Source organism: Pipistrellus kuhlii, unplaced genomic scaffold (assembly GCF_014108245.1).
Source record: "Pipistrellus kuhlii isolate mPipKuh1 unplaced genomic scaffold, mPipKuh1.p scaffold_m20_p_12, whole genome shotgun sequence".
Lineage (NCBI taxonomy): Eukaryota > Metazoa > Chordata > Mammalia > Chiroptera > Vespertilionidae > Pipistrellus > Pipistrellus kuhlii.
The window spans coordinates 69,436-84,171 of NW_023425427.1; the positions used below are offsets into that span (position 1 = coordinate 69,436).

The 14,736-nt window shown below is 56.7% G+C and overlaps 2 protein-coding genes across 8 annotated transcripts in view; both read right to left on the reverse strand.

The window, feature by feature from the left end:
* The window catches only part of AKNA (AT-hook transcription factor), a 51,128-nt gene extending 49,606 nt beyond the window's left edge, over positions 1-1,522 (reverse strand). For both annotated transcript variants that reach the window (XM_036432776.2, XM_045579848.1), the window contains exon 1: positions 1,425-1,522. The gene's annotated coding sequence lies outside the window, so the exon portion shown is untranslated. The remainder of the gene's footprint in view (positions 1-1,424) is intronic.
* Positions 1,523-5,086: 3,564 nt separating this feature from the next.
* The window catches only part of WHRN (whirlin), a 60,025-nt gene continuing 50,375 nt past the window's right edge, over positions 5,087-14,736 (reverse strand). For 3 of the 6 annotated variants that reach the window (XM_045579856.1, XM_036432779.2, XM_036432781.2), the window contains 5 exons: positions 11,310-11,381; positions 9,270-9,783; positions 7,225-7,406; positions 6,420-6,542; positions 5,087-5,946 (listed from right to left, as the gene is read on the reverse strand). In XM_045579856.1, the coding sequence (XP_045435812.1) occupies positions 5,764-5,946; positions 6,420-6,542; positions 7,225-7,406; positions 9,270-9,783; positions 11,310-11,381 (1,074 nt within the window). In that variant the 3' untranslated portion in view covers positions 5,087-5,763. The remainder of the gene's footprint in view (positions 5,947-6,419; positions 6,543-7,224; positions 7,407-9,269; positions 9,784-11,309; positions 11,382-14,736) is intronic. The other 3 variants (XM_045579854.1, XM_036432782.2, XM_045579855.1) reach the window with 2 other exon arrangements.

Sequence of the window (14,736 nt, forward strand, 5' to 3'; positions counted from 1 at the left end):
GAGCCCAGACCATTCCCAGGCTCTCCGGAAACTCCAACCCTGGCGCCCCTGGTGGACTGTGCAGGCTGGTGGGAGCTGATGAAATTTCCTTGCAAGAAACAGCCCAAATCACATGTTTCAAATGCAAACTGTTGGACTTTGGGAGGCAAAAGCCCTACATGAGTGCCTTCTCCCTCCTGCAGAAGAACTGAGACGGTTCCTGGGAATAAACCCAAAATGGTTCTCAACACCCTCAGGTCCACTCCCCTACTGCTAAGTAAGCCAGACTTAGACCCCCTCACCCGGAAGGGCAGGCATTGTTTTCTTGACAAAACAGGACCAAGGGCCAAAAAGTAAAACCCCTCAACTCTAGAGGAGGCGCCTGGAAAGTGTCCTTGGGAAGTCCCTGCAAATACCTAACCTCAGTCCTTCATGCTTCAGTTTCAGCCACCTCTTTTCCTTCTGTCCTAGAGGACAGGAACAATGTCTCTTTTCATGGCGGCCTGTCTCAGCTTCTCTTCTCTGCTCCAAAATAGCCCCAGTGTGTTATCAGCAACTTTCCTTTCCAACTTTCTCACTCAGGAGCAGAAGCTTTTTCAACGTAGGTAATGATCCGCTCCGTTCTGTCATTTCTCTCAACAAAAGCCGGGCAAAGGAGTCTTATCCAGGTCGCACCAAAAAAGAAAGAAAGAAACTGGCTCTGACTCTGCCCCCGCCTGTCCCATCCCCCTGGGGAGATGCCAGCTCTGCACCTGCCCTGCCCCATTTCTGAGTCTGGGTCTCCCCATCTGTGCACCAAGAGGGGCTGGTCTTACATTTCCGCATAGTCCATCCCAGTTCCTGCCACAGTCAGAGCTGCCCCCACCCCCATTGCTGGCCCTCGCTCTACCCCTCTCTCCCGCCAAAAAAGAGGAAAAGAAACTTGCGTTAGGCGTCTGGGCAGGGCGCGCGGCTCCAGGTTGTCACGGTGCGCGGCGGTTGCCCGGGAGCGAACCTCACACAAATCCCCAAGAGGACGAGGAAAAAGTCCCACCTCCCCGTCACCACAGCTACCCGGCCACACCTCTCACCCAAACACAGCCCTCGGCCGGGCCAAGGACCACCTCCAGATTCCCTCGGGACCCCTCCCCTCCCTCTGGCCCGCGCCAGCCGCAGGCGGCGAGAAACAGCCAACGCCCCCATTGCGCGGAGGTGGAGACTGAGGCCGCGATGTGGGGACTGCCGGGTTTGGACTCGGAGTGGACAGTCTCTCCTGGGCTCCCTCCCACTCCCAGAGCGGCGATGGTTTTCCACGTGGGAGAGGCCGAGATCAGCACCGCCCCCGAGGACCCAGGCCCATGGGCGCTGGCTCACCCGCCCCTCCCATTCCCCCGACAGAGAAACTGAGACCCAGCGAGGGGCCGGAGCCCGCCCCGGACCACCGCGAGCCCCTCCCCGCTCCTCACCTGCCGGCCGCCCGGCGCGGGGTGGTTTCCTGGAGTTGAGCGGCAAACAAAGGCGTCCAATCCGGGCGCGGGGCGGGGCGGAGGTAGTTTGCATAATCCCCGAGGCCGGCCTCTGACGGGCGGGCGGGGTGCGGCCCCAGGAGGCGGGGTCTCGAAGTTGCACCAATCACAGGGAGGCGGTAGCCTGCGGCCCGCCCTCAGGGAATCAGACTGGACTCCACCCGGGAAAAAATCTCAAATCTGGAGTTTGAGTGTATGTAACCTGTTCGGCTGCAGACGCGAGATTGAAGCCCGGAGTTAAGACATTTGTGCAAGGTTGCAACGAGGAAGAAATAGAACTTTCATAGTGGAACGAACTGCTTCCTAACAGTAGCAATAATACCGGCATAAACTTTTCTTGAGCACTCGTGTGTCAGGCACTCTTGGAAGCTCTATGGACCCACCCTCTCCAGTCCAGGAGAGAAACAAGAATTTGCCCAAGGTTCTGCTGTGACTATGAAATGCACCTTGAAGAATGGCTGTGTACAGTGTCAAACTGGCCTAGGCACTTGCCCCAGTTCTGCCACTGGCTGCCACTGAGCTTCAGATAAATGGGATTTGTAACTCTTGCCTCACAGTGTAGCTGACGAAAGTAAATAAACATGACACTAGAACTGTCTATGATAATAAAAGCATAAAATGCTAATTGGACAGGACATCCTTCCTTCCGGGTGGGGCTGCAGCGGGTGGGGCTGCTGTGAGGGAAGCCCAGGTCCCGGATGCCAGAGGGAAGAAATAAAACAATGGACCTAATTTAAAGAGTTCCTAGAAGAATCCTACTTCACAGGGGAGATTAACAGGCCTGGAGACAGGGAGTGACTTGCATCCAAGTATGTTGCAGCCCAGTTATCGGTCCCCCCAGGTTGCCAGTGACTCCCTGTACATACACATCTCTAATGGGAATTACAACAGCAGCTTCTATTCACTAAAAGCCTCTTCTGTCCCAGGGAGAATTTTCAGCAAACCCTCACAATAACTCACAAGTTAGGTTAGTATTATGCTTCCCATGTAAAGATGAGAAAACTGAGGCTCGGTTTAAGTGACTTGCTCACTTACACAGGCAGAAAGTGGTGGAGGTGGAATATGATGCCAGGTTTTAGACACTAGGGTAGGGGTGTCGAACTCAATCAGAGAAGGGGCCAAAATCTAAAATCCAGCCTAAATCGCGGGCCGAATGGTTTACTGAACAGTCATAAACTGTCACTGTGATGGAAACGCAGTGGAGTGCAGTGATGACAGCGCGGTGCGGGCCACATTGCAAGGCCTGGCAGGACGGATTTGGCCCTCGGGCCTTGTGTTTGACACATGTGCACTAGGGTGTGCACCCTGAGCTGGGCCTTGTTTGTCCCATACTTCCCACACTGAGCTACTCCATCTTCCCCACTCCATCCTGCTTTCTCTCAAACAGAGAGCCCAGGGAATTTAAAGGCCAACTTGGCACTTGCTTGAGGAGACTCCAGCTCAAGCCAAAAGCTCACCTTCTGTCTTCTAGCAACACACTCTGAGATTCCCTAGCCATACCTCCCCCCCTCCAGCTCTGGTGTCATGAGTAAAGATCTTAGGGCCACAGGTACATGCGTCCCAGGTGGACTTCTGGCCTCTCCCTCTTACAACAGTCAAAGCTGCCTTCGCCCACGATACTGGATCTTTTCAAAAGACAGCACGACGTGTGCTTGTTCTGGGGTTCATGTTGTGGAAGCCAGACTAAATTCGTCATAGGCCTAAATTTGTCTTCTTCCACTCACTGGTGATGCAACTTTGGGCAAGCAATTTGACCTTTCTAAATCCACTTGCAAATGAATTTTTTAGTTTTAGAACTCCACGGCTCCAGAGTCAGTTCTAGCAATTTCAAAAGCAATGGTTCTAGAAATTCATTCTCAACTTATTTTTTTTTCAGATTATAAACATGGGACCATGGGCTGCAGCTGCTGGGGCTCTCTGTCCCCTGGGCCTGGGAAAGGAGTGGCATTTATAAGATCAGAGGGCTCCTTTCTTCATTCACCATCACCCTGACTGCAGTCCTCTCCCTGGGCTGACTCTGAGCCTGGTCCACACACAGCATCCCAACTTCCATCGGCAAGTAGCAGCATCCCTATGCATTGACTTCCTGTGTCTGCTATAACAAATTACCACCAGTTCCTGGCTTAAAGTAACACTCATTGGTTCTCTTTCAAAGAGAGGTCAGAAGTCCAAAACCAGTCTCACTGGTTCAAGTCAAGGTGTCAGCCGGGCAGGTTCCTTCTGGAGCTTGAAGGAAAACCCATTTCCTTATCTTTTCCCACTTCTAGTGGCCACCTGCACTCCTCCATCTTCAAAACACATCACTCCAACCTCCATTTCCGTCATCACACCTTTTCCGGTTCTGTGTCCAGCCTCCCTCCCCCGCCTCCCTTTTTCAAAGACCAAGTGATCATGTTGGGCCCGTCCAAATAATCCAGGATAACCTCCCCAGCTAAATGCCCAAATCACATCTGCAAAGTCCCTTTGCCCTATAAGGTAACATTCACATGTTCCAGGAACCAGAATACCTTTACGGGCCATTCTTCAGCCTGCCACACCCATTTTCAAAAGTGAGCTCAGAAAGATGCACTCACTTGCAATTGATCACACAGGCTTTAGAGTCTGATGTCAGGAGATCCGGGGCCTGACTAAGCTCTCCGGCTGCCACGTCAGGGTTCTTCCCTGCAGGGGTGTTAGGACTGGGGCGGGGCTAGGACCTTCCGGGATGAGCTGTTTCAGAGGTCTAGCAGAACCCAGGGCTCCGGTCTCCAGGTGATCTCCTTGGTCTGGGGAGGGGACAAGGAAGGCCAAGTGCAGAATCTGATGCAGGTCTGTGGGATCAACTGCCCGGGACCCATTCTGGCAGGCGCTGGACACCGGCCGGACAAAGCAGACCTTCTCAAACTCTTCTTGCCCCAGAAGAACCCTGGGGCTGAGGGAAATGGGCCTCGGGGGAAGCTGACCATCTCCTGCCGACCTCTCCTCTTTCCAGTCCACGAATTATTTGTAGCAGCCACTGCCCTGGGCTCCTAGAACAGCATGTGGCCTGCACAGATAGAGGGTGAGATGTGTTTGGGAATTTACTGTCTCTCTCTCTCCTCTCCCCCAGGCCTTGATCAAAGACTGAGAGCATGAAGGCCCTGTCCCCCGGCCCCGAGGGGGGACAACTCTGGGTATAACTTACACTCTGGTGTCCCCTCCCAGGCTTGGCTGCTCCCCTTCCCCTCCTGAGCCCCCACTCCTTCACTGCCTCTCCCTTCCTTAATGAATCACTTGCATACAGATCCTCACCTCAGAGTCAGTTTCTGGGACCTGCCATAAGGTGGGCCACCTCCCTATAATTTATAACATCCATGTACATTGTGTATTCTGCCCCATGACATACCCGTGCCTTTTCATCTAAAAGTATTACCTGTAAGTAACCTGCAGGTAGGGTGTTCCAAGACGCAAGTGTGGTTTCAAGTGCCCCTGCACTCCCAATGTGTGTGTGTGTGGGGGGGGGGGGGGGCGGGTAGGGGTAGTGATGTATGGTGCTCTGATGCCTCCAACTGCTCTACCCTCATCGCCATGGTGAGCAATCAAGACCCCAGTCACACAGGCAGGCCACACAGCACACTGGACTCTAACCTTGTTCAGATCTCTTTATTGAAAAATTAAAGTCATAAGCTCTGTATATAAATACACTGACGTCGCTGGTCACCTGCAAGGCCTCTGGGATAGGCAGGGGGATGCGGTAGGAAGCTGGGGTCTTGGGTCCCCAGGGTGTGGAGAGGGAAATAAATAAATAATAAATACCATGGGGGACAAGGAGCTAGGAGGAATGGGGGTGCTTGATGCTTATTTGTGGCACTAAAGGTCCTGCAAGATGCCCCCGGGCTGGGGGCCGTGTCCGTGAATTCTCATGTGACCTCACTCTAGACAAAGCCAAGGCATCTGGGGATGGCTGGGTCCTAGGTGGCCAGGGGCACAGTGCCCCCCGGTCAACCCAGAGGAGCAGGCCCTGGCAGACCTCAGGTGGTCGTGCCAAGACACTGTGTCCCTCCCCTTCCTGGAAGCCACACTGGTAGTGAGTGCCTGCTGTGTGCCACGCACGGCACCAGATCCTGACCTGGCCTGACCTTCTGTTTGCTTTACTTGGCCTTCCTCTCCCGGTTCTGGTCCAGCGGGGCCCAGAGGAGTCGGGGTGTCTTCCTGCTGCCCTGGCCATGCAGCCCTGGCCCCTCAGGGAGCTAACAGCGCCAGGAGGGAAGGGGACCGGGCCAGGGGCGGGGTGGCGGTGGGAGGCCCTCAGCCCCAGCCCCTAGAGCATCACATTGAACTCGGTGACCAGAAAGTCGATGTAGTCACACTCCTTGGTCTTGAAGGCCTCGGCGATGATGCGCGCGGCCTCCCGGTGCTCCTTGCCCCGCAGCGTCAGCCCGTTCACCTCCAGGATCACGTGGCCCACCTTCAGCTGCCCGCAGTTGTGGGCCGAGCCACCTCGCTGTGGGGTGAGACACAGGTCGGAGGCACATAGGTAAGGTGACCAGACGCCCCGCTTTTGGCAGGGCAGTCCCAGTTTTTAACAATTTGTCCCGCGTCCTGCGGCATTTTAAAAATTTTACAATACTATTTTTGCGTTCTATGAAAATTTTTTGTTGCTCTATATAGACCAAATTTTTAATCAAGACAACCCCCCTGGTCAATCTGGTCACCTTATACGTAGGGCACCTGAGGTCTAGGCTGGCCTGACCCTGGCTACCCACAGGGTCCGACCTGGCATTGCCAACCTGGCAGCTGCCACCTGGGTGTCCATGGCACTGATTAGGAAACTGAGGCTCAGGGAGAGCAAAGGTCGTAGGAACCTGGGTCTGCCCTTTGGTGTTGGGTCACCTGTCAGGGTGGCACAACCCTGGGAGGCCGAGAAAAAGCTCACAGGGGTCGGGGGAGATCGTCAGCGGGGCCCCTGGGGAATACCTGAATGGTGACGATCCTGGGCAGGGGCTGGCGGGTGTTGGCACCACCCTCGATGGCGATGCCCAGGGTGGCCGCACTTTTCTTCACTCGGACCAGGGTGGAGGTGGGCTCCAGGAGTCCAGGCTGTGGGTGTGAAAGAGACAAAGGCCTGGGCATGACAGCTTTAGGTCAGCAGGACTCAGATGGCAGCCTGTGTTTGGAGCCTCCAATATGCCAGGCAGCAAGCTAAGCACTTGGTGTTCCCAGCTCCTAATTGCTACAAAACCCTGGGGCTCGGGAAGTTAAGGGGCGGCCAAGGCTGCCTGGTGGTGGCGCCAGGACTCAATCCAGGTCTGCCCCCCATCCCCAAACCTCTAGCCACCTGGCCATGTCATAACTGAGCTTTAAGATGTCAGTGTCGCCGAAACCGGTTTGGCTCAGTGTAGAGCATCTGTCTGCGGTCTGAAAGGTCCCAGGTTCGATTCCGGTCAAGGGCATGTACATTGGTTGCGGGCACATTCCTGGTAGGGGGTGTGCAGGAGGCAGCTGATCGATGTTTCTCTCTCATCGACGTTTCTAGCTCTCTATCTCTCTCCCTTCCTCTCTGTAAAAAAAAAAACACAATAAAATATATATATTTTAAAAATGTCAGTGTCACAGCAAAGGTAGGACTTGATCTGGGCCTCCAGCTAATATCCTTACCGATGCCCACAGCCTTCCAGGGAGGGGCTCGTTCCATTCCCCGTGGTCACTTGACAAGCTAAACGCTGGTCAGGGACTTCCTGTGCTTCCCCCCACCCTCTGTGACCCCCTCCTCCTCACTCACCGGTTTGGTTGCCCCCTCTGTGCTCCTCTCGTTCCGAGCTGGCTCCTTGCTACTCCTGCTCTTGGTGGACGCCATCTGCCTGCCTCGGCCAGGGGCGCTGGCCTCCACCTCGCCAGCATCCACTCCACTGTCCTCACTCAGAGTCTGCCCGCTGTCTGAGAGCTGTGAGAGTGTGGAGGCTGCTGGGAGCGGGGAACAGGAAGAGAGTGATTTATACAGTTGGGATCAGGGAGGGCTTCCTGGAGGAGGTGATGAAGCTGCAGGCTGGAAGGTTTAAGGGGATTCCCTGGGCAAAGACTGGGCAGTTGGGGATAGCTGGAGGGCACCACCTTTTACCCACTGAGATCTGCCCTTCCAACTGGGCCGGGCCCCAAGCCTGCCACTTCTGGGATGTCTGCCCTGACTCCCCCTGGTGGAAAGATTAGAACAGAGATCAGGAAGCAAACCCAGCCCACCGATGTGGGCTTGTTTTTTAAACACACACAATGCGGTCCATTTTTAATGGTGGATCAACACATTGAAATTAGGAGATCTCACATAAAACTTAGATTTCTAGCTTCTTAAGACAATAAAAAAAAAAAAGGAAGTTCTTCCATCCCTGGTCTATACCCCTGCACAACCCCAACTGGCCTGAGCTGAGTGTCGACACATGCCCTCTGGTTCACCGGTCAACTCCAGATGCTTCACCATGTGTGTGATGGCCTAGTCTCTGAGTCCAAGACCCGACATTAAGTCTGGCAGGTTGGACAGGAATGCCCTCTGACCAGCTGTGCAACGCTGGGCAAGTCACATAGCCTCTCTGAGCCTCCACGTCCTCGTTCCAATCGGAAACAATGACACCTCTCCAATGGCATTACCGTAAAGGCCAGTAGACATGACGCACAGAGTGAAGCGGTCAAGAGAGCAGACTTGACCGCTTTTGTGGTGCCAGACCGCCTGGCTCCACAATTACTCTCTGTGCCTCTCATCTATAAAATAGGGATAATAACAGTGCCAGCCTCAAAGGACTGTTGGGGTGATTAGATGAGTTGCTAATATAGGCGAACTCTCTAGAACAGCGTCCAGCGCACAGACAGTACTGTACAATGGTTAGCCCTTATTACCATGGGTGTCTAGCTCAGTGCCAGGTCTCGAAGCAGCAGTGATCCAAGTATGACAGCTCAGGTTTCTCACCACAGCCCGCCTGCTCTCCTTCAGTGCCCCCCCTCCCACCAAGCCACTGCGCACAGGGACCCTGCACTCAGCATCCTAGCCTGCCCACTGCGTGGTATACAGCAGACACTCAGTAAGGGTCCCCTGACCGTCCACCACCTTCCAGGCCACAGGCCACCCCCCCAATCACTTTAACCACAAGATGGCAGCAGAATCCAACAAAATGTGCCCAACTCTGCAGGAGGGGAGCTGCCCAGGGCTCAGGCACCCTCCCCTCCCCTCCCCTCCACCTCCTCGGCTGACTGACACCCTCTGGAAACTCTGGGGCTGCAGCCTAGGTCCCTGGTAGGTCCACCCTGCACTCTGACCCTGCAGCCCCAAGTTAGGAGACCTCCAGAGGCCGACCTCCCCCCAGCACCTTCTCCAGGCCAAGTCCTGGGGGACAAAGATCGCAGGAGCCACCCCTGCCCTCAGCAAGCTCAGTCTTCCGGGGAGGCTGTTAGGTGAATGATGGGGTTGGAGGCTCAGGAGGGGGAGCCCAACCTTCCCAGCAGCCTGGCAGGGCTGTCTGCCACCTCCATTGGAGGACGGGGAAGCGGCTCAGAGAGGCATAGGAGCGGGCCCACAGCCACACAGCCCGTGCACGGCAGAGCCGGGACTCACATTGGTGTGTCTGACTCCAAACCCCTCAGTGTGGGCACAGGACCCTGTTCCCCTGCCACCCTCACCCTGGGGGAGCCCTCGGGGCTAGGAGGCCCCTTGCTGGGTGAGCACCTGCTTACCTTCACTGTGCTAGTGGGCAGATCAACCCAGAGAGGACGAACCCCCAAGATCACACAACGGGGAGGCCCCCCTCTACCCCCCCCCCACCCCCGGTGCCTGCTGGTACTCACTGCGAGCCTGGGGCAGCGCCCTCACTTCGTTCACGTCGGGCTCGCTGTCCGGGCGGTGCACCTCCACCATGACATAGTGCTGGTTTGCGCCCGTCTGGTCTGGGCGCCCCGACGGGGAGGGTGGCGGGAGGCAGCCCCCAGCCAGCATGGTCTCTGCGGGGGGACTTCTCAGGTGAGGGGGGGACTGGACCCGTGGGAAGGGGCCGATGGGGTGCTGGTTGACCAGGGCCAGGTGGGCATCCAGTGGCCGCTTGGCGCCGGGGTTGGCAGGGGAGATGGAGGCGTAGATGGGGGAGGAGGGCGAGTCCTGCGCCGAGGGGGCCTCCGGGGCGGGGGCGGCGCCGGCCGGCGGGCTGCGGCTCTGCGGGGCCGAGAAGACGATGCCCGAGTGGGACGAGGCGGAGGAAGGCGGCTTCTGGTCCTGACTCCCCCGCTTCTTGGGCTGGGCGAGCGGTGGCGGGGGAGGAGGCAGCTTGTAGCCAGGCAGCCCCTCGGCCGTGGCCTTGACCTCATCCTGCCAAAAGAGCCAACAGGAGTAGAAGGAGTCAGAGCCCATGGCGGCTGGACGCGGGGAGACGGGACAGCCGAGTGGGCCCGGCCCGGCTGGAATTCCGTCCCGGCTCTATCAGCTCCCGGCCACACCACGCTGAATAATGCAACACCGCCGAGTGGAAAACTTCTCCCAGCGTCTCGGCAGCTGATAAGCACGGGGATCCTGGCTGCGTCTCTGGGGACGGCGCCGTTGCCTTTGGGAATTGAAGTCCTTGGCACCGGCCAGGGCTTGTCACAGGGAACGAGACATAATTAAAGCCGGGATGCAGAGGAGGGGAAAACAATGAAGGCATCTCTCTGGCTTTTCTTTTTTCTTTTCTTTTTTTTAATATATTTTATTGATTTCTTACAGAGAGGAAGGGAGAGGAATAGAGAGCTAGAAACATTGATGAGAGAGAAACATCCATCAGCTGCCTCCTGCACACCCCCCACTGGAGATATGCCTGCAACCAAGGTACATGCCCTTGACCGGAATCGAACCTGGGACCTTACAGTCCACAGGCCGATGCTCTATCCACTGAGTCAAACTGGTTTCGGCTCTCTGGCTTTTCTTTAAGGAGATTATCTTAGCAGTTAGAGACGGGAGGGGAGGCGGACAGGACTGGAGGCAGAGAGTGCAGACAGGAGGCAGACAGACAGGGGTTGGGTGCTGTGTGGCCCTGGGCGGGGCCCTGTGCCTCTCGGAGGGCACCCCTGGGCAGTGGGGGAAACCAGGTACCTACCGGCAGAGCTGTGGGGTACCTACCGGCAGAGCTGTGAGGGGGAAGGCGTAGGACGGGTTAGCAAGGTGCCCGCCGCCTAGCAGGTGCTGGGTGAGTGGCAGCGATGGATACTGTCATTACTCTTCCCCCTCCGCCGGTGCCAATATCCGACACTACAGCTCTACGGCGGCACGGGCCCTGGTCCAAAGCTTTCCCTACAGCAAGCGGTTTACCCGTGGCTGCAGACGTAGGGGTTAGGTACACCTTCTTGCCCCATTCTACAGGTGGGAAAACTGAGGCACGGAGCGGCCAAGAACCTTGCCTGGGGTCACTCAGTCAGTGGCAGAGGTGGTATCTGAACCCAGGCGGTCAGGCTACAGAGCCCAAGCCATTCAAAAGCTATCTGGGTCAGAATCACAGAGCGACCTAGACCGCTGCTGTGTGCGCCTGGACCAAAGGTAATGCTTAACTTCCATTTCCATCCCAGTCACATGACCTCTTCAGGGCGTTCTCGCCACGTGCTCCGTGTTTCAGTGTTTGCTGTGGGAATATTCTGGCAACGCGGCCAAAGGGACACCAACCGGGCAGGCCAACAGCCACCGCCCCACCTTAGACGCCCGAATGGAGCCCTCCCATGGCGCCGGAGAGAGGGGAGGGACACTGAGCACAGGCCTGGGACTGCGTCTGAGCAGCCCAGTCCTCTGTCCTCCTTTTACCAAGAAGCCAGCCCCCGGGGCCCACACACACGACGGAGGGCAGACAAGGAAAGGGCCAGGGAGCCTCTTACCAGAGAAACATCTGGGAGGGCGTTCATGTTGCCCTGGACGGCCTGGCCGGTGTCCTCCAGGTCCAGCGTGTTCTGGAAATGGACAAGGAGACGGTGTGAGCAGACATAGTGAAGGGGGGCGGAGGGAGGGGACCAGTTTGCTCTCCAGGCTCCAGGCCTACGGCCCCGGTGCCACCAGGAGGTTTATGTGCTCCTGGTGGGGCCCCCTACGCTGGGACTTATTTTATGCTTTAAGTTAATGCCAGTTTCCTTGCTGGTCATTCTAAAATCAATCTTCCTTTGAGACTCGCTATTTCCAGGCCTCCCTGGAACAACCTGGAGACGCTGTGGGGTGGCTCTGACCTTTCCTGGGAATTCCTGAAGTTGAGCACCTCCAAACCAAGGCTTCTCTCTGCTGCCCCCTCACCATCCCAGGCAGGAGTGCAAGGGGCAAGATGCAAAGGAGAGGTGGATGGAGAAAGTCTCTCTGAGCCCCCCTCCCATCTACTCATCTCTCCCTCCCTCTTCTAATTTTAATGGTTCTAACAGCGAGGGGAGGTGGGGGGTGGGAGTGGTGGTGGTGGTGGTGAAGGTTTCAATGGATGTTACTTTGCAAAAAATGCCTGTTTCCTCCTTCCTTCCCTAACTCACCAGAAGAAGCCTCATGCTCTCTCCGGGGACACTGAGCTGCCCAAAGGCCCTCTCTAGGCCTTTCCTGGGAGGCGGAGCAGTGTTCCTCTCTAAACTGGGCTCCCCTGGGGACTCTAGGGGCCATTTCTCCACCTCACAGAGCCCAGGATGGCCTAGCCTCCATGACCCACTCCTAGCTCAAGTCTCGAGTGCCGAGATCAATACTGACCCAGCCATCTCCACGCTCCACACAGACAGGGCCTGGGACACAGAGGTTAGACATGACCCCGGCCTTCAGCTGCTTAAAGACAGTGGGGCTGACACAAGCAAGCACAGAGGACACTGTGCACAGAGGGAGGAAGCACTGGCATATAATGCAGCCGGGGAGGGGTTATAAGGGAAGGCTTCCTGGAGGAGTGAGCGCGGATGAAAGCTGAGTCTTGTGGGTGAGCTGGGCAAAGGAGGGATAGATGGGTGTTCCAGAGGGGAGGTCACAGATAAAGCAGAAAGGATAGAGGATGTTTGAGAATCTTCCAGTGGTTCCACAGGAGTCAGGCACGGAGCTACTTGGACCGGAGGGCAGTGGGTTGCCAGGGAGACACAGGTCAAGTCTGCCTTCGGTGAAGTTCCCCTCTGCACGATTCCTCTCAAAGCCACACTAGGACAATGCAGGCGCATCGGGCCTCCATACAGCTGCTCCTTCTGCTGGGAACGTTCTTCTATTCACCAAGTACGCTCAACCCGCTCACCTCCTTTAAGACCTTACTGAAATACCACCTCAAACCGAAAATCACGAGCCCCACCTCCCCCACCCCCACCCCCACCCCCGCCCCGCTTAATTTTTCTCCTTTGCACTGACCACTGTTCTTCACCCAGAGGCCAAGATGTAATCTCTGAAACACAAGTCAGATAATGTCCCTCCCAGCTCCTAACCCTTCAGGCCTTTCCTTCCTGCTGGGAGGAAATTCCAAAGTCTGCACTCATCCTGAGCCGCCTCCTCCTCCTGCCTCAGGGCCTTTGCACTCACTGCTCCCTCTGCCCATAGGGCTCCTGGCTTCTTCCCTCACTCCATGTAGTTCTGACTCAGCCAGGCCTTCCTGGACCAGCCTGTGTAAAACAGCACCTGAACCCCCGTCCCTCCAACCTCTGCTGCATGCGCGCGCGCGCGCGCGCGCGCGCGCGCACACACACACACACACACACACACACACGCCCTACTCTAATCCCTGGCCCTGTTTTTCTATATAAGACTGATCACCACCTGATGTGATACTATTAATGTGCTTATTGCTTGTCAGTAGGATAAAAGCTCCTAAGAGGCAGGATTTGTAACTACCTCATCCCTACTCTGACCTCAGTGTTCAGGATACTGGCTGCTTGACAAATATTTATTAAGCAAATGAATGCATCCTCAAGTGGACTGAGGAGTAAATGAATCAGCAATCGCTCTGGCTGTCACTGGGAGCAGGCCTAGGCAGGCAGGGAACGGAGTGAGGTGGCTGCCGCTGTCACCCCGGGGAGCACGCACAGTGGCCTGGATGAGGGTGAGGGCAGTGGGAGGGGATAGAAGGCCGCCTGACCCCACAGCTCCTGGGGCAGAGGCTGCTGGGTCATCCTCACTGATCCATCTCCGGGGATCCTCCCGCAGCTTTGAGCATTCTGGGTGGGCCAAGGGCACACGATCACAGAGGCCCGTCATGGGAACCCACCAATGGGCAAGAGGCTCGGCCCTCCTGGCTCTGAGCCTCTCCCTCCCAGGGCTCCTCATCCGGTCCCATGATGCCTCTCGTGCAAAATCAAACTGCCCCGTTTCCCAGGAAAGCTGAGGCTCCCCTATCGGGCGCCTGCGCTCTCCAGCCCCGTGCCCTGCACACCGCCTCCCAGGGAGATGCTGCTGACAGCCTCAGTGACGCCAGGACAGCTGGGGATTCCCCCAGGACGTGGAGTGATGAGTTGGCTCTCTCGCCCACTGACTAGAGACACCGGCTCTGGCTTCTTCGAGATCACACCCAGCTCTGCCGCTTCAGCTGACCGGTGGTGGGCGAGTCACGGAAGTGCTCTGTGCCTCAGTTTCCTCATCTGTACAACTGGGTCACAGAAGCCCCTCCCCCATGGGGTCGATAAATTCACACCTAAAAAATGCGCAGAACAGGGCCCGGCACCATATACAAGGGGAGACGGCTGTTACACCGGAAGTCTGAGATCTTGAAAATGTGCCTCAGAAACCGAATCGCTGCAGAATGTGCCCCGGCCCCATAGGAATCCGCAGCCTCCTGCACAACCCCCGCGAAACGCCGGATGTAACGCGTCCGGTGCTCCCTGGACACAGTCCAGCAGGCACCACAGCCCCGCCCGTTAAGGTGAATGGCGAGGTGGGGCTGGGTACCTGCAGTGACTTCCCGAGGGCTGGCAATCACAAGCCTGGCCTCAGCGGGAGATGCGAAGAGTGTCAGAAGCCTGGGACACGCCTACCACGCAGACAAGAGGGGCCCCCGCCACCGTCCATTGTAGCACTGTCACCTGCAGCCCCCTGGAGACTCAGGTGACAGTCCCGGTGGGACCAAGACTCCGGATTCTGTCCTTTCTGATACGTTCGGAACTTGCAGCCATTACTTAGTCACTGCACAAGCACTGATCAGGCAGCCTTGACTTAGGCAGAAGGCCGGGGAGATAAAAGGTGAGTGGGCCACTGCGTCCCCAACTCCAAGCACGGGGACACACACACACACACACACACGCAGTAGCGGCTCCAAAACTCTTGTTCAGGATCCATGGTGGGGCTGGCAGTTGGAAAAGGGCCGGTGAGAGGGGAAAAGGA